Source organism: Agelaius phoeniceus, chromosome 10, assembly GCF_051311805.1.
Source record: "Agelaius phoeniceus isolate bAgePho1 chromosome 10, bAgePho1.hap1, whole genome shotgun sequence".
NCBI lineage: Eukaryota > Metazoa > Chordata > Aves > Passeriformes > Icteridae > Agelaius > Agelaius phoeniceus.
In genome coordinates, this window is record NC_135274.1 from 27,076,857 (window position 1) to 27,096,211 (window position 19,355).

General features: G+C 39.9%; 2 protein-coding genes across 3 annotated transcripts in view; one reads left to right on the forward strand and one right to left on the reverse strand.

Moving 5' to 3' along the window:
* WWTR1 (WW domain containing transcription regulator 1) overlaps nt 1–4,464 on the forward strand; it is a 44,116-nt gene extending 39,652 nt beyond the window's left edge. For both annotated transcript variants that reach the window (XM_054639581.2, XM_077183601.1), the window contains one exon: nt 713–4,464. In XM_054639581.2, the coding sequence (XP_054495556.1) occupies nt 713–897 (185 nt within the window). In that variant the 3' untranslated portion in view covers nt 898–4,464. The remainder of the gene's footprint in view (nt 1–712) is intronic.
* Nucleotides 4,465–7,333: 2,869 nt separating this feature from the next.
* Nucleotides 7,334–13,586, reverse strand: TM4SF4 (transmembrane 4 L six family member 4). Its single transcript, XM_054639526.2, has 4 exons — nt 13,278–13,586; nt 12,942–13,031; nt 10,230–10,363; nt 7,334–7,623 (listed from the first exon to the last, which is right to left on the reverse strand). Exons 1-4 carry the CDS (start codon nt 13,446–13,448, stop codon nt 7,422–7,424), a joined length of 597 nt encoding a protein of 198 aa, XP_054495501.2. The 5' UTR covers nt 13,449–13,586; the 3' UTR covers nt 7,334–7,421.
* Between the last annotated feature and the right edge of the window lie 5,769 nt (nt 13,587–19,355).

The following is a 19,355-nucleotide window of genomic DNA, read 5'->3' on the forward strand; positions in this document are numbered from 1 at the left end:
TGTAAGTCTCTTACATCGGCTAAGTTGCATTTTCCTTCAAACAGAATGTATTTAACTAGCTTACATTTTGATACATATTTGTTTTATGTTAATGTCCTCATGGTGTTTAAAATACTGAAATAATTTACTAGGAAATCAAGAGTTTTTTCAGAGAGTGAAATTCTCAGCACTTCCTCACCTAAACTTCCTTTTGAAATCATTAGAAATTCAGTATTATGCAGAGAATGAAAGATTTATCTATTAAAGGTTTTCATGCTTGTTCTTATTAATTTATGGGGGGGAAAAAAGTGTAATATTACAGATCTAAATTGCTGTAAAGCACTTTTTTCAGTTATTTCCTACAGACAACGTTGCCCCTGATGCAGGGAACAGGATGGAGGTGTACATGAGGGCCCTTTGCTGCTTCCTGGGCAGACCAGGAGACAAACTTGAAACTGTCATGCTTCCCAAGTGGCAGACCAGAGCTGGATGCCTTGAGCACTGCTGGAAATGACCTTTTGTGCTTTTGAGATCAAAGCCAGGGTGTGAAATGTATTCTTAGGAGGATATGTACTCTATACCTAAATGCAGTTTTGAGATAAAATTTGTGTGGAGTAGGAGTGCTCCCAAGTGCTTGTGGGAAAGGGGCAATACATTTTTATGTAGTTCTGTTGTTTTAAATTACTCACAATAAGACTTTGGTACTTCAAAAGTTCTTCTTTACTTTTCCTAGGAGAAACTCTAGCACAGACAGCAATGAACATAAACCCACAACAAACACGTTTCCCCGATTTCCTCGACTGTCTTCCAGGGACAAACGTTGATCTTGGGACTCTAGAGTCAGAAGACTTGATCCCTATTCTCAACGACGTGGAGTCAGTGCTTAACAAAAACGAGCCCTTCCTTACCTGGCTGTAATCAAGCAATGCTTGTTGGGCCTACAGTGCAATTCAGATTTCTTTTTCCTCTTGGGGTAGGCATAGAATATCTAAATATCCTCAAGAGATACAACATACTGCCATATTGACTTTTGTTACATCATCTTTATGGTCAGTTTAATATCTGTCTGAATTTGATTGATACTAATTTAAGTATGAAATACATTTATATCTATATATATAAAATACATACATGGATATATATTTCTTAAAAAAAAAAAAAACATACCACTTTACACATCTGTGTACTTTTTTACCTTTTCAAACCGGGCAGAAACGCTTCAGTTTTAGGACAGAAAGTGGCTGATGTTTGTACACATCCCTGACTGATCTCCTGGGTACTGATTGACATCACAGACCCTTTGTGCATCAGAAAAGCTAACTCCTAGGTCACTTGGTTCAAAAAAAGTGCAAAGGATCAGGACATGAGAGCAGTTTTATTATTATGTTTATGACAATACTATCAGAAGCTTTTTTAAAATCAAATTACTTAAGCCTTAAAAAGCTTTTTTAGTTGTTAGTGACTAACTGTTCTCTATAGAATACAGTTCAAATAAGATCCATATCAAGCATAATAATTCCTATTATATATTTGTGAAGGCACAAACACTACTGTAGAGGTTTCTTTTTTTTCAGTAAATTACTGTATAGTTTTCAGAAAATAATTACATCTAGTCTCAAAGTACCAGAATTATTTAGCAACATTTTTACACTACAATATTGTTACAAAATAAACCAGGCTGGTACTGACTGTTGCCTTTTAAAAACAAAGAAATGTATTATGAACAAGCATTTTTTAAAAAATTCTTAGGTTTTTTAGTTTATTATATTAAGCACTACAGTTTTGTAACTTAACACACGAACAAGCAATTTTTTATATATATGAAATCTGTAGCAAGTATCTTAAATGCAAAAATATTCTTTTAAAATCAGTTCTGGAAAATGTGGCACAACTTGTTAATGTCATATGTAGGGGAAGAAAAATCTTCCTCATACTGTTTTCAGTGATGTTTATAACTGACAATGTAAAAATACATGTAGTTCTATACATGAAGAAGAACCAGGAACTTTATCAGGGCACTGCTAAAGCAGCATTGGGACTCACCTGGTAAAGCTGCTTAGTTTTTATGTCTTTCATTTACCATAACTGGTGCACAGGACACGAGGCATGTGCTGTGTGGTTTTGCCTGCTATATATCCTACAAAACTTCTTTATCAGAGGTTTGGGACTGAGAAGACATCAAGAACATTAAGTCTGCAGTTCCCCTGAAATGCAAATGAAGTCCTGAATATTCTTAAATGTTTTGAAATTATCTTATTTATAATTAATGGATATAAGCATTTTGTATTGAAGAATAGGTAATTTTATGAAAGGCATTATAACTTTTCTCTAAGCTTAATCCAGGCTTTGTAAAGAGAAGAAGAGATGTAGCACTAAGTGTAAATGTGTGTTTGCCGGGTCTGATAACACTTAGCAAGATCTTACTGATGCATCAGAATATTGACCCTTAAAGACCTTTTTCCATCTGGTTGGATGAAGGTAGGTGAAAAGGTCGGCGATGAAGTGGTGGGAATACAGAGTAGATTTGGAAGATGATGATGAGGTTATAAATGTAGATCCTTGCTGGGAAGGATGGCTGCAGACCGGGATGCATAGCAAATGAATCTCTGGTGTTCAGTGAAAAACATAAGAGAAGCACTCAATAAAGTAAATGACCGTGTCTGTGCTGAACTTCTAAGTGTACATGGTGTCACAGGGAGGAAAATAAAAAGCACACACACTGAAATTTTGAAAAAAGAGATATTAGGCAAAGACCTACAGTTGTGAGGTTTTATGACATAGTAAAAAGTAGCTTTTAAAAAATGTTCTCATTTTGGTTTTTTTTAATAGAAAAAGAGATGTAACAGCAGAGTTGTGTCTGCACAGAATTTAATCGCTGAATGGGCATTGTGTTTATTTTATTCTTTTTGGGGTTATTAGTTGGGTTTTTTTTTTATTCTTGCTAGTTTTGCTAACTGTTGAGATACCATAAACTTCTTTTCAATAAACAGGGACCGGGCAGGGCTGACCAATATTACTGTAATTAGTTTTAATCTCTCTCTCTCTTTTAAGGATTTCTTCAGGTTGTCAGCCTAAATGAAAAACAGATGGTCCTAAGGCTTTATTATTTAGTACCATGACTGATATTTGTAAAGAATTGGAGATTTTCTGGCCAACTTTCAAGGCCATGTCACCAGCACTGCTCATTTGGCATAAGGAGCCGGCAGCCATTGGTGCTGGAATGACCCACAGCAGCTGTGGACCTGCTGCTGGTGTGATCCAGGGGGTAGTGCCTATCCACACGTTACCTTCAGAGAATGCAGTTTGTTCATTTGCTGGCAAATCTGCAGCATTTAACATGTAAGTTTGTCATAAGAGAAGATATTCTGAGCAGGTTGGCTAGCAGCTCTGTGAGGTAGCTGGTGCTGATTCCTGCCCAGCCACATGCATTGTTGTCAGCCAAAGGCTGTTCTGTGTATGGGGAAAACTAATGCAACTTTCTTGTGAAATCACATCAGGTGTTTATCAGAATTGTGAAGCTGCAAGCTTGATTCCTTTTTTATTTCTGGTGGTTGAGTGCCTTGGTGCAAAGACCTTAGAAGGATAAAGCAATCATAAACTCTGTTTCTGTGTTACTTCCATAGTAAACCAGTAGCAGATCTGAAACAGGAAGGTACTGAGTGGAGCAGCACTTTCAGGCTGAAGCAGCTGCCAGAATCTTAGGTTAGATCTTTACTCAGTCATGAAACAAATCTTGGTTAAATTAAAAGTGATTCTTTACACTGTCAGCTTTTAATTTTTGTTACGGAGATAATGTATCCGATGAAGTGCAATGACAATAAAATCTATTTTTCAAAGTTACCTTTAAAAAAAGTTTTTGGCTTTAAACAGACTTATGGCAGAATTTTTCAGTATTCAAAGCATATGTAATATGAAAGTAAATTTATTGTTGACAATATTTCACTGTACTATTTCAGGTTTTGAGCATTTACTGTACTAAATTGTACACCGTCTACTTGTAGTATAAATACAACCAATGTGCCAGCTGGACAATTTTGCTGTGACCATCCCTGAGGGGGCATATGTAAGTCTTGGTGATACAGAAGTAATGGGACATGGTTAATTACAGTTTGTATTCTGGTAATACAGTTAGAATGTAACTCGGGGAGGGATTGGGTTTGACTTTTTGTCAACAAATACTGTTTGGGGGAAAGGAAGGATTTAAATCTCTGTTTTAATTACAGAAAAATGTGGGTGGTTGTCCAAATAAACTTGTTTCCTAATACATACATCCATGTACATGCTAGTTCTTTAACTATTTTATTTACTTTTTTCATTTTTATATGTCTTGTGTGAGCATTTCTTTTTAATTTTTAGTACCTTGCAATAGATTGTACTAGAGGCAATCAGATCAAACTGTTGTATCCTGGGTTTGATTCTGTATTGGTTTTTTAAAAATTATTCCTTTGATCTTTTACATGAAAAAATACAAATGAACTTAAAAGATTTTGGATGCATATTGTTTTTTTAAAATAATTTCTTTAGGGGAGGGGTGGGTTTGAGGGTTTTATTATGGGCTTCCAGGGGACTGTAAAACACTGCTTAGAATAAAGGTGTGGACATACTGTTCTGTGAAAAAGGCATGCATTTTGAATTAAAATATTCAATTTTATATTGTATAGTCAATTATTCATATATGTATATACATATTCAATATGTATATTCAATTCAATATACATTTGAATTAAAATATGGGGGCTAAGACCCCACCCATGTCAGCATAATGGAAGAAGCCAGCCTTTCCACCCTCTGACAGCTGGAATGTCTCCAGGGTTTGATGTTGTTTGCCTTGCAACTGGTTATGAGTGATGTACAATCCATGAAGAGGGAGCTAAAGTTGAACTGGAGACAGGTGATGAGCATGCAAGACTGGAATGATGTGAGGAAACATCCCTTGTTCTGGGCTGAGCAAATATTTTTTCAACATTGTATATGTTACTTCCTTGCTTTAGAGGTGAACCTTTTGCAAAGAGTCTCCAATTAATGCATCATTCCCTGAAAGATGACCCTGTCCTGTGGTTAATGTATCATTTCTCTGCAGTCTATTTATTGAAGACAATCAAAAAAGACTAACTGTATATAGTTCAGCTGTGCAGGGGCTTAACCAATTTTGTCCCGCTGAAGTGCATGGGCTCAAAATCACATGCTCATACTCCACATGTTGTAATCTGAGTTGTTAGATAACCGATGTGTATCCTTTTATGATAGCTCTCAGCTAAAACAGTGCCATGCAGTGTTGAAGTTGCCATGCTCTCAGCACCCTGCTTACCCAGCAGACGGTTTTAAGGGGTGAATAATAAAGCATCAGCCAGCATGGATATTTCTGATATTTTTACAAAGAATGCTAATATTCTTTCTTTTGATTACTATTATTTTTACTTCTGTATTAGTGTATGTTCATAATTCTACACACTGTAACACAGTGTGGTCTTTAAGTTGGTCAGGGTTCCTGAGGTCTGTTAACACTTTCAGTAATCCTTGTTTGTGCCTTCTTTCTTACCACCATCTTTCTGTCCCTTCCTAGCACTGCACTCTCTTTATCTGTGCCTTCTTTTCAATAATTAACACTGGCTTTTTACATAATTCTCTGTTATGAGGTTCTAGGATTAATCCCTCTCCTTCATTTTACTGGATGCTTTGCTGAGTAAAAACACAGAACAATCTCCAGTTACTGCGGAATTGATACTGCGTATGTGTGATTTGCTTGAAATTAAGTGCTAGGGGAGAGCCTCAGATGTTAGTTTAACTGAATAGATTTTGGAATATCATTGGTGGTGCTCCAAAGTGTGGGTTCAGCTGGGCTGCTGGTTCTGGCTCATTTACCCTTTTTCAGTACACCTGAAGGCCAAGGTGTGAATGCAGTCTGGATCACAAGATGAAATGTGTGCGCCTTGTGTCAGTATCAGTTCTATATTAGCTCATATTAGAAAACCATCACATAGCTGGGTGTCTCTTAGAAGCAGTAGCACATTGATTATGGTTTTAGGTTTCATAGCTTGCTGCCCGTTATTTCTTATCCCATCTCCCACAAAAATTTATGTACTCTGCTTATTGATATATCAAGGCTGTACTCAGTGCAGCTACCCCATCCCCTTGTTGAACACTGATGAGAAACATTCCTTGTTCCCAAAGGCTTCATAAAAATCAAACAGGGCAAATGTGAGATGAGGTGCAGGACAGCTGCTCACCACAGATGAAAGAATAGATGTGAGATAGTTGCACAATGTGTGTTTGTGTTGAAATAAAGGGTGCTCTCAAGTTCCTGGGCAATGCAGTAGAACAGGTGGGATAGACAGCTGTTTCTGAAGAGTTTTTTTGTAATTTATCATCTTGTACAACATAATTCTCAGTACCTATATCAAACTGTTTAACATTTCTGCATATTGCTCAACAGCTTCTAGTGCTTTCAAGTACTTCTAGATTCTTCAGATATCTCCTAGTGTATATACACAGTACATGACATACATTTTCTGAAAGCACAGACCACAGAATCATTATTTCAGAAGGAAAATTTACAGAACAGATATGGCCAATATTGAGAAGCATTGAGACATCCAACCTGGCAAGCTGGTATGTGAAAATTTGTTTCAGAATTTTTTAAAAGAAGCTTATTAGTTTATTTGAATCCCTCAAATGTCTCCAATCCCTCCTATCTTCTCCTTGATTCCTTCGGGAAGTAGCTTTTTCTTTTAAAGTTTTAAAAGTTCTTTCTAAAAGGTATTTTTGCCTTTGAGCTAGCTCTCATTGTCTTTCCTCTCTCTTTCATAGTATTGTGCCAAATACAGCTAAATTGAACTTCTACAAAAAGATTAATGAACAGCATTTTTGCTCATGTGTAGATTGGAAACTGGGGATTTACAAGCTGCTTAACTGACCTGAATAGAGAAACTGTAACACAAATTTGTATTTTGCCTGAGAATACCCTCTTTTTAAATGGAAGCTCTTTTACAAAAATAAATATGAATGTGAGAGTTGTATTTCACTTATTTTATTCCATGATGAGAGATTTCAGGAAGGCTGGAAAGGGAGTCAGGGCTTCATAACACTAGTGGGAGGAGGAGCCCTTCATTCTCATCTTAGCCAGAGCCAGTGCATCTGAGGGCTGCTTTGTGGAGTAGCTGCAGAAGGGATTCTCTCAGGATGAGGAGAGTTGTCTGCAATAATCCTATTCATTAGACAGTTCCTTCTCCCTGTAAGAATAAAAACATGGAGGTAATTTCCTGGTTGCTATTGCTGTGACTCTCAAAGGCTTTTATTATTTCCTAATGGCAACAATGTATGGTTTTGGCAGTATGTTAGAAAACATGATCATGGAGCTGGAGGAAGGGCAGTTTAGTTTTTCTGACTGTCAGCTAGAGGTGTGTATGTAACTCATCAGTACACAAAATAACAAAGGAGAGCCATCAGTTGCTCACCCCACAACATCCGCAGCATTTGCAGTCCCCACAGATGGTTCCAAAGAGGCCATTCACCACCTGAATGCCACAGAGCACTCCCTGGATCCCGCTCATCACCAGCAGCAAGGAGAAGAGGGTCAGGTGCCATGGGACAATATTATCAGGTGAAGTACACTTATTCCACAATGTATGGTCAGCAAGGTAATCCCTACATGAGAACAAAACAGTTAGGAAGAAGCTATATTAACTCACAAAGGAGTCTCTCACCACTGAGAGGCTGTCACTGCTGCGACATGGCCGAGGTTCCACTCACTGCAGTGAATTTCCATTGTCCCACTGGTGCTACTTGTCTAGCAATTGACTTCAGTTTAGATAAGTTGAAGCAAGTGATTTGGAAAAAACAAGACATCAGAAGGGAGCGATTGGAGACAAGTATGTTTGATACAATTGAACCATTTTTAGTGTTTTGGGAAGAAAAGATCTTAGCCAAGCATGTGCCAAATGGGTTTTATCTGTTACAGTGTTTTGTCAGGGGCATTTTTGCTGCTTTTACTTGATTACAGCATTTTTTTGTGTATGGGGGTGGGTGGGAGACTATGATCAGGGCATGTAATCCAGTATCTCAAAGTAGAGTTGAGAACAAGGGAGTACATTGTAATCAAAACAACTGAATTATCAAAACAAATCATGAAATTATGCGTGTCACCTCTTGTCCACTGAGCTGAAAATAACAGCTTTTGCTGTTCTAGATGCCTCATGTAAAGTAAAGGTAATAACTTCCATAATTTTTACCTTCACATTTTGATTTAATTGTAAACTGCTTAACCACTGGCTATATTTCATCTGCATATTCTTAGTGCTGAGTTGTGTTCTTGTCAAGTGATTTCTGGATTGCAATCAAAACTATGTTTGAAACAGAGCATATTTCCAAAGACTCAGACTGAGACCAAGGGAGTTGGTTTCTGGCACTCACTGGCCCATGAACAAATAATCCTCTACCTGTACACGTTTCATTTTCTTTTTTTTTTTCTTTTCTTTTTTCTTTTTTTCTTTTTTCTTTTTTTTTTTCTTTTTTTTTTTTTTCCCAAGTAATTTTTTTTTGGTATATTATGTAAGAAATGCTGCCAGGTCACTCTTGACTGAGGCAGACTACATTAAAGGCTCTGAGGTAATGGAGAGTTTACTACAGCCCTTGCCATTCTGTTCTGATCACACCTGCTCTCCTCAGTAGCACATTGTGACCTGTTGTTTGTTGAACTTGTCTTGACTTAAGTCTGAGCAGTGACATAGCTGGGATTAAGCAATAAATATACATGAAAGTGAACATCTTTGAGTTGCAGAGCATGAGGAGCAAGCAGCTTTGAAATGCCATAGCCAAAATAAAATTATACATAGATTATATTTATGATTATATTATATTATATTATATTATATTATATTATATTATGTAGTAATTATTTGAATACCATTAAATTTCAATATAATCATAGAATCACAGAATGGTTTGGGTTGGAAGGGGTCTGAAAGATCATCTCATTCCAATCCCCCTGCCATGGTCATGGACCCCTTCCACCGTCCTAGGTTGTTCCACACCCTGCCCGACCTGGCCTCAAACACTGCCAGGGATGGGCCATCCACAGCTTCTCTGGGCAGCCTATGCCAGTGCCTCACCACCCTCATAGGGAAGAATTTTTTTCCTAATAATTGATCTAAACCTACTCTTAGTTTAAAACCATTATCTTGTCCTGTCATTACATGCTCTTATAAAAAGTCCCTCTCCACCTTTCTTGTAGGCTCCCATCAGGTACTGGAAAGCCACAATCACCCTGAAGCTTCTCTTCTCCAGGCTGAAGAATGCCAATTCTCACAGCCTTTCTTCATAGAAGAGGTGTTCCATCCCTCTGATCATCATTGGTAGCCTCCTTCATCTGTGTCATTAATGAAAATATGAAATAACACCAGTCCCTTAGGGACACCTCTTGTCACTGATGTCCAAGGATCCTGAGCCACTGACCACCACCCTCTGGATGCGACCATCCAAACACTTTCTTCTCCATCTAACAGTTCACCCAGCAAATCCATCTCTCTCCAATTTAGGGAGCAGGATATTGTGGGGGATTGTGTCCAGACAAATGACTTCTGTTGTTCTTCCATTATCCACTGATGGAGTGACCCCATCATAGAAGGCCCCTGGGTTGGTCAGGCAGGGCTTGCCTTTGGTGAAGACATTCTGCTTGACCCAAATCACTTCCCTGTCCTCCATGTGCATCATCAGACCTTCCAGGAGGAACTGCTCCGTGATCTTCCCAGGCACAGAGGGGAGACTGACGGGTTGATGGTTCCCAGGGTCCGCCTTTCTACCCTTTTAAAAGAATGGGTGTATTGTTTCCTCTTTTCCAGACACCTGGGGCTCCACCTGACTGCTGGGAATTTTCAAATATGGAGAGTGGCTAAGCAAATACATCAGCCAATTCCTTCAAGACTCTGAGATATGTCTCAATGTGTCATTGCTATTCATCGAAGTGGAATTTATTCCCGTATGTTGCTTATCATCCCAAGAATAACCTAGGAAGAGGCTGTGAATTTCTCTTTATAGGCCCCTTTGAAACTCAGTAGTTTTTATTGTACTTGCTTTTCTTTATGTCCATGCTCTTGAACCTTATGAAGTCTTGCTGTGTGCTGCAAGCACTTGTACGATCTTGTATAATTTAGAAAAGCAATATCATTCTCATTTTTATACAATGGATTTGGAATTTGAATCATCTCACAAACTTAAAACATGTATATCTTTTCTTTCTGATTGCCTTGTCTTACCCAGCCTCAAAAGGGTAGGTCCAACCTCCTTGACTTTGACATTTAGGGCCTTTATTCAGGGCTACTGCTGACAAAATAAAGCAGTATCCAGCTCCCAGAACTCCAACGGCAGCAAATATTATAGAAGAAAACATCTGATGAAGAGAAAAATAATGTTATTTTGGTTTCCTAATGTCAGCTGTTCCCTGAAGTGTTCCCTAAATTCAGCTGTTAATAGTCAAATAGTCAACACCTGAACAGCTGAAGTCTGTTAGTTTTCATTGCATAGAAAATGTGTAATGCATACTTGTATTGGTATTTTAAAGCTTTAGCAGCATTGGCCCCGTGTTCCTGAGGAGGAGAAGGCAGGGACTGGCAGCAGATGGCACTGCTCCCCTCTGAGGCCTCCTGCTCCCGTGGCCAGACCTTCATCTCAGGACACTGCAAGCAAGACTAAAGTCTTGGACCACTCAAGGCATTAAAAAAATCTTCAGTATCCTTTACAAGTTAGCTTTGGTGTCTTGGTTATATGTAGACCAAATAATTATAGTTTTCCTTCCCAAGTCTCCCTTTAGGTTTCATATTAGTATACTTTTTCTCCTCACAGGTGTAAGCTCTAGTATTACAATTGGAATGGATGGGAAAGGTTAGGGTTAGGGTTTGGGTCTGGTTTCTATTACAGAATTTTCCATATATACTAATATGTAAGTAAAATCATGCAAGAACTAATGCACTGCTTGAATTCTGAAATACTTGTAGCTATAACAATTTGTAGGTTAAGGTTATGTGCTTTATTGGAATAAAGTGATACAGGTGAAGAAAAAAACCCATTACTTTCATGTCACAGAATCATTTGGGTTGGAAATGACTTCTAATATCATCAAGTACAATGTGATTTTTTTGTTCAGACCTCATTGCAAGAGTCTTGTCTTGAGTCCTGGCATGCATTTTTATGTTGCTATATCTGTCAGGGCTAACTTTAAAATTATGATTTTGTAGTAGACATCAAAATAATGGGTTTCAGCTAAAATACCAAATTTGGTTCTCAGACATGCTGATGCTGACAAGGTCCATAGGACTCTTGGAGTAGAGTGTACTTGGCACTCTTGGCTGTATCAATACTGCCAGTCAGCTGCACTCCAGCATGCTGTCAGCAGAGAAGGCAGGCTGATTTGCAGGCAGCGCCACACACCTGCAGGTTGGCTCCCATGCAGCCAGTGCTGGCCCTGGTCACCGCGGGAGGGAGGCCCTGGTCACCGCGGGAGGGGGGCCCTGGTCACGGCGGGAGGCGGGCCCTGGTCACGGCGGGAGGGAGGCCCTGGTCACCGCGGGAGGGAGGCCCTGGTCACCGCGGGAGGGAGGCCCTGGTCACCGCGGGAGGGGGGCCCTGGTCACCGCGGGAGGGGGGCCCTGGTCACGGCGGGAGGCCGGCCCTGGTCACCGCGGGAGGGGGGCCCTGGTCACCGCGGGAGGGGGGCCCTGGTCACCGCGGGAGGGGGGCCCTGGTCACCGCATGAGGCGGGCCCTGGTCACCGCGTGTGGCGGGCCCTGGTCACGGCGGGAGGGGGGCCCTGGTCACGGCGGGAGGGGGGCCCTGGTCACTGCGTGAGGCCCTGGTCACGGCGGGAGGGGGGCCCTGGTCACCGCGGGAGGGAGGCCCTGGTCACCGCGTGTGGCGGGCCCTGGTCACCGCATGTGGCCCTGGTCACCGCGTGTGGCCCTGGTCACTCCCGGCTGAGCAGCAGCAGCACTGCAGTTCTTGGCTGCCTGTGGAGTGGTATGTGCTCTGCAAAACTCAACCAGCTTCTCTTGACTGCTTGCATGGATCATGCAGTGTTGTAAAGACAAACAGATGGCTCCATTTCCTCCTTCTCAAGGTTCAACCTGTTTTGTTGGTATTGCATGAAGACAGCATCAAAAAGAGAATTTAGGGAAAGCTCTTCAGTCAACCTCATAGGCATGAATCTTTTCCTATTTGTTTTTCTCTTTTTTTTTTTTTTAATTTTCATTGGAAAATCTGTTCCTTTGTTTAAAAACTTTACTGATCTACTGGATCAAGAGAATTTATTTCAAAAAGACATATTTTCCTACTAGAAATATTTTTTTTCTGATTTAATTTTTAAACTAAAATGCTTGAGGTATTTACTAGTGTCTGAAAGTATTCTTTGGAAACTTTTCTAGTGTGAAAGTAAGATAGCTATAAATTCAAAGTGGAACCTCACCCACACTGCTTAAAGTAGGAGGTTGGATTAGGTGATGTCCCAAGGTCTATTCCTTCCTGAAAATATTCCTGTGTATCTAATGAGACACATCTCATTTTGTGGGCCTGTAGTGAGTTGGGAATGTAGTGTCTAACTGCCAGAGTGATTTTAAAAGCTGCCAACAAAAAATGGCTAAGGAGAGGACTGTTGTACTCTGCAAAACAAAATGTAGATCTTTCAGCAATAAATTTTAATTGTGATAGTAACTGTAAGTATCTTGATATCCTTTTGCTATCCTGATAGCAAAAACCAACGAGGCCATACTGTTGTAGTACCTGTGGTAAAACATCAGAGGCATAATACAATTTTTACAGCCTGCTATTTCTACTTCCCAGCACTCAAACAAATGGCAGGGCTGTTTGTCCCACATTAAGAAAGCCTCTATCTAGACTCGCAAAGACTGTGAGAGGAAAATACATATATCAGTAACAATTCAGCTTTTACTTTTTTTGCCATGTTTCCTTTCACTTACCGCAAACCTCTTTCCACAGCTCCGATTACCACAGCATCCACAGCAATCATTATTCTGAAGGCCCAAAAATACCAAGGCAGGGAAGATCATCTATGAATAATATAAATATAATTTGAACTGGGATTAATTCAAATTACATCTTCTTTTAAATATAGTAATTTTATGGGTTTGGGTTTTTTTCTTATCATTAGTTTAGGTTACTTATTGCCAAACCTTTGGATGGCTTATAACTTATTTGTTTATCCAAGACGAATTTGCAGTCCTGAGAAAATTCAACAATGCAAGTCATGGCTGTGGGTGAGGGAAAGGTATAAATGTCTGAATTTAGACACTTACCAATACACCTGATCCCAAGATCCCTCCAAAGTACCAAACTTCATCTGTAATGTGTGCACTCTCTTCAACTTTTCCTCCAGGGAAAAACAACAAAATATTAGCGAGGGTGCAGAGCACAGCCAGGGGGATGAGAGTACTTCCCAGGCACTTGGCACAGCCTCCCGTGCACATGCTTCTTTAAAGGAATTGTAAACACAGTTGAAGATAAAATCTCTCAGATGTTCTCAGAACTGATTTATAAAAAGAAGTTTCTGGGTGTACTTTGCAAAATCCAGTTTCTGTTGTGCTGTTAGAGGAGTTGAGCCTGTAGAATGCTCCTGTCAGTATTCCTGCAGTCAGTTGAAAAGGCACTGTGCTGGTTTTTTATATGTCCTTGCAGCTGTGATGTCAATTTTCTGAACGTCCGTAAATGAAATTACGTTCAGGGCAGCCTCTCATTTTACTATGACAACCCACAAAATCTGTTAATATTTTACTAAGGTGGCTGACACATTTCATAATCTGGGCTCAGGTCATGGGTTGATATATGTCGTAGTTCTGGATCATCATTTTTACAACACATGATCTTTCTTCATACTAGAAAACACTTATTTTGCAAGGACTGACAAAAAATGCGTAATGAGTCAGCTGATATGAATAACATATTCATAGTCCAAGTTTTTACATGTCGTGAGACAGTTCTGTAATTGAAACAGTAGAGAAACTAGCTAATACAAAAATGAGCCATTTTAGACCAATAAAGATACACATCCACAAACCCAAGAAAGTTCTTGGGTTGCAGCGAGATGAGAAGCACTTATTTATTGAAGTTAGGTGGTTGGACTGTGCCTCAGGGCATGCATTTCTTCTCTATTTTTGGGATTAAAAGATTGATTTTATATTTATTTTGTAATTTCATATTCTACATGATGGAAGACTGCACGAAAGACTGAATTAGAAATGCTCTAATATTTAATAGCCCTCTTCACCAAATATTAAGTTATATGATGAAGATGAACAAAAACCTGACAGTATTTTCCATAGATTTTATTTTGAAATTATGGCATATGCCATGTTTTATGATAACTCATACATTTTTTTACTTTCATAGGACAATATTTAATAAACTTAAGCTTATTCAATAAAGGATGGCAAGAAATGATTGTCACTACTGCCAATCATACGTATTTGTTATTATATTAGGAAGACCAGAGGACGATTTTTTTTGTGAGGACCAGTCCTAGGAACTGCAGTGCTGAGCAGACTCATGATTTCTGATGAAATGACACTAGTTTACTTTGTAAAAGGTTTTATTCAGGTACTTTTTAAGACGAATTTTTGAGTGGCTTCTCAAGTTGGCACATAATGCAACAGGAATTAAGTGAACAGGTTCTTGGTATGAAGTGCAGATCTAGCAGAACAGCCTGGACAGTGACAGTGGTTGTTCCTGGTGGACTGGAAGATCCCCATGAATCACAGTGCATTCCATGCTGTTGGCACAGGAGCCTGCAGCTGATGATTTACCAAACAGTTTCTGGAGGTTGTACTGTTTTTGTTTTTCATGTGTCACCATGATTCCCCTTAGTGTTTTTGCTAGAGCAACAGATGCTGTTTGGTACAGTTTGGAGAGCATGGCCCTTTGCAGCTCACACTGCTCAGCCAGAGCAGCTGTCTCTGCCAGGCACTGGGAGCTGCCAGTGTGTTGCCAGCCGTGTCCGGGTGTGGTGTGTCTGACCTTGCTGTTCCTCTGCACAAAGTCGACAATGCCCAAGGTGTTGCCACTGGTTTGTTGGTTGGTCCCTGAAGGAGAGAGGAGCCTCTGGTCCTGTCTGTGTAACAGCAACATACATATGGTCCCTGAGGATAGCATTTTGAAAGGCATATGCTCATAAATTCAACTTTTCATCTCAAGAAGTAAGCTATTATGCAATCAAAGAGCAAGCAAAGAAAAAAAATCCTGAGAGAGCACAGCTTACATGTGGTAGTCAATAGGATGTCAGTTGGGCCAGTGTAAGCAGTTTTCATGGCTTTCAACAGCCAGTAATTGATTCTGTGTCAAAGATTCAGAACCTGAAAACTCTCCATATGTCACCTGATACATTAGAGAGGCTTTCACAACATTCCCATTTGGTAGAGAACACCTGTAATTTGTCTCCAATTTACAGTGCCTTGGTAACAGGCACTGGGAAAACGTTTCCTGTAGCTGGAATATAAGTCTTAGTTGGCTTTCTCCCTTTCTCTATCTGACTACAACGTGGCTTTGTTTTTGCAGCCAGTGAATCCTGGCTTTGCAGTAAAGAGGAAAAGTTTTAAGTTTTATTGCATCCAGCACCCTGCCATCCTATTTCACAGCAAGTGGTTCAAAGGCAGATTCTTCTATCAGGTTGTTGCCAGGTGTTCACAGCACTCCTGCACTTTTCCTTCCTTCACTCACTAATGTTGCCAGTGCCACTGAAGTCTAGCCAGACCCCTCTGTTCAACTATACTCATTTATGCATGGAGTTTTTAAACTATTGCCAGCTTTTATGTGAGGAGTTAAGCTGCACATTATTCTTAGCAGGGAAGTGGCATCCAACCTGAGCTGGAAAGCAGCACTCAGATTGAGTCAAGCATTTTCCCCAGGGAAAAACTGACTGGCTTGCACACTCAGCTGCTCTGAAAGAGGCTCTTCCCTTCCATTCCCACCCATGTTTTCCAACTCTGGCCATCTATTTGGGAGGAGTGACCCATTGTCAAACATTAGCCACAATTCTAGTCCTGGAATAAATGTTTCATCTTGGAGACTCTGGTAACTGGGGTGGAACCAGTCTTTCAATGTTGTGTCATCCTGTCCTCTTGAGCAGCATGTATATAGAAACTGTAGTATCATAATGGAAGGCACTCCTTTCTGGTGTACTTGAGCAAGGTGTTTCCTTCACTCTTCATCTCCTGAGTCATACAAAGTCCATGCTGTGTAGAAAAGTGAAATGACAAATTTTCCTGTAGAAAATTATAGGAGTATCAGGCCACTCAGTTTTGGTAGTTTCAGGAGGATGTAAGCAGTGCTGATACCTTTCAAATTTTGTATTTTGATGTATCTAGTAATTTGGAATTGTAGATAGGTTTGTCTTGATCCTTTTTTTGTGTCAATTACTGAACTCATTAGACAGTTATGACCTGAGGTCATAAGTCCTTGCTCTTGTGATTTGTGTGGCTGCTTCCATATTCTAAATGTATTTTTGATACCTGGAGCTTGATAAGCTTGTGACAAGTACTGACCCTCCCTTAAATTGAGCCAGGAGGGAGTGGGATGGTACAAATTTATAGGTAGGATGGGATTTACACTAGCCTAGTAGAAAACAGGTCCGCTCAAGCCTCTGCTGTTGCTAGTAAACTTGTGTGTTTGCATTTACACATATACATATTTAATAACTTACAAAATATATATGATGACACATAGATGTCAAGCAAGAAATACTGAAGGATGTTCCTGCATCAAATTGCTCTTAACACATGTAACACAATGCATGCTTGGTGTTGTGCAGTTCCATTGAGGGCTGGAGAGAGGCTGGTAAACTGTGCACCAAATTTCTTTCTTTCAAGAGAGTGCAAAGGAGAATGAGCTGAAAAATGTGTCCCTTCATGTGACCCAAATCTTCATTGCAGTGAAGGATCACATTAGCACAAGCTGTTTTTTGGAGACCTCTAAAAAGCCCTCCAGCTCTGACAGCTGTGTAGTAAAGGGGTACATCCAGTGGAATGTACTGAGGAGGCAGACCCTGCTCCTCTTGCTGGAGATTCAGGCACTCCTTCACCGTGAAATGCATGGATATGTAATGCATGTCAGTGAGAAGCTGAAAATGGGGCTATGTATGTACAAAAGTAAAAGCCACCATTGCAGCCATATACACAGCTTTGGCATGGGAGAAATTAATTCCCTTTCCTATTCCCAGGCTCCTCTGTCAGACCTGGGGGCTGGCTGTACGTGAGGCACCTGAGAGCAGAGAGGGGAAGATGCCTAAGGAAAAGCTAGGTCTCATGGGTTTCCTCACGACAGGTTTTCCTGTCCCAGCCCCAGCTGCTGGACTCTCCCAAGCTCTGAGGACTGACTGTTGATATACATAGTATTTCCCTCATATCTTTTTGACCTTTGTCAAAGCTCAGAGCTTATGGAAAACGTAGCTTGGACTGGGTGGTGTCCTCAGTGACACATGGACATTGTATCACCATGAATACAGAAAAGCCAAGTATGCTGATGACGAGTGTCTAGGAGAAGTGGGCTGGAAGGCACATTAGAACCATTAGTATTCAACTGTACTGTAACTCAACTTTATACTTTGCTGTTCCATAGTCATGTTCTGTTTTACATGTCCCCACTGCTCATTCAGCAACTTTCCCACAAATGCCCTTTTTGACATGGAGTGTGTTCTGTAAGGGTTTTAATAAAATTCCATTCCTTCATTCTCCTGGAGACATACTCTGAACATGAGTCCAAAAGTAACTGTCAACCAGTAGCAAATGGGCATGTGGGCTCTAAGCAATCTCTGATGCTTCTCTAATTTATATTACTTTAAAGTAAGCAAAAATTACATGACTGTATGTATGTAATACCTCTCTTTTTCTACTGTTACATTTCTTGAATCTTATGATATTTATTTTTGTTCATTTGTATGAAAAGTGTGTTGTTATGTATTAATGAAATTGCCTTTTTTGTAATCCACAATGTCTGTAAGAGAAAGCAAAGGGACTTCAGAATTGCGGTGGACCACCTAAGCACCACTGAAGTACTTTTAACAATTAGGACAAAAATTCCACCTAAGGTATTTTCAAAAATGAGAGAACAAAGGAATTGTTTCCTTTAGGGTTACCTGTTCCTTATTTCTCTGTGGGGCTGTGTGCTCTTTATTGTCTTGTTACAAGTTTTTGCCAAGTCACACAAATTGTTATTTACAGTGGTTATACAGCATTTGCAGTTATATTTTCTTCTTGTCACTATGCCTGCTGAAGTGCACAACTGTCCATCAGGTATCATTAGCCTCTTGCTGTAATTTAGTTTTTCTTCTTCCTCTTGACAAAAAGCAAGCAAACAAGCAGGATATACCTGGGAAATTATCCCAGTTGCTTCAAATTTTAGAAACGGATGAATCTGCCTCCTATTTTTACCAGGCGCATTTATTCTTTCCCTGCTTTGCAGGGAAGTGTCACAGGATGCTATCACTGGGCTTGGTTTTCTGTATCAAAGTGACTATTAGTCACTTATATGTCTTCAGAGCCCAGTGTTCATCCTGATTCAGTGTGTTTCTGAAGAGTGCAGCAATATACAGTGTGTCTCCATGTGTATTATCCTCACAGAAACCCAGTGCTTTTCCTGCTTTGGTCTGCTTCTAGTTTCATTTTCTAGCAGTCAGCGTACCTGATATTTCACAAGAAAATTTCAGTTGTAAGAAATATTTGTACAAGGACTCTAAATCTTTGAAAATATGAGAAATTGAAATTACTGTTGCTTGAGTGAGATCTTGGCTACAACTTGAAACACATAGTTCCCATCATATTCAGGGAGGGCAGATTTTAATTCTTGTATTGTTGGTTTTAACAGGCTTTTTATGTCTATATTTTGAAATTATTCTATCCCTTTGTCTTTTGCAACAACTAACATCTTTAAATTTTCCCATCACATGCCTGGACCTGGAATTTCCTTCTTTGCTTTTATAAGCACTCAGATTCTTATAGTGTGTGACAAAAGCCGTTCAGCTGGCTTTGTTCTCCCACTCTCCTTTCAAGGGCTCTTACAGACAGCCCAGGGTTTTACCAGCCTTTCTGGTGCAAATACCCGATAGAATGCCAGGAGTGCTGCTGTGGCTACTGTGGCTGTGGTTGCTGCCTTCCTTGTTTCCAAACCATCAGCGCTGGTGCAGGTGGAGATTGCTTCTGTCTTTACTGGGGTGCAAACATCAAGTGTACACATAGCCTTAAGGGAAGGTAGGTGCCAGAGATAAAGCCAGTGCATTCTTACCCCTTGCTAGATACCAGTGTAATTGAGATGAAAATCCTTTTGTGAATTCATTAACTCACCATAACTAGGAACCTTATGTGGCCCCAAATACAAAACAGGAATAATGC

Excerpts from the sequence above, each read along its gene's own strand:
- TM4SF4 (XM_054639526.2), bottom strand. The coding sequence starts at position 13,448 with ATGTGCACGGGAGGCTGTGCCAAGTGCCTGGGAAGTACTCTCATCCCC. Across the intron at positions 13,032-13,277 it reads TCTTGGGATCAGGTGTATTG|ATGATCTTCCCTGCCTTGGT; the intron begins GTAAGTGTCTAA and ends TATTATTCATAG. Across the intron at positions 10,364-12,941 it reads GCTGTGGAAAGAGGTTTGCG|ATGTTTTCTTCTATAATATT; the intron begins GTAAGTGAAAGG and ends TCTCTTCATCAG.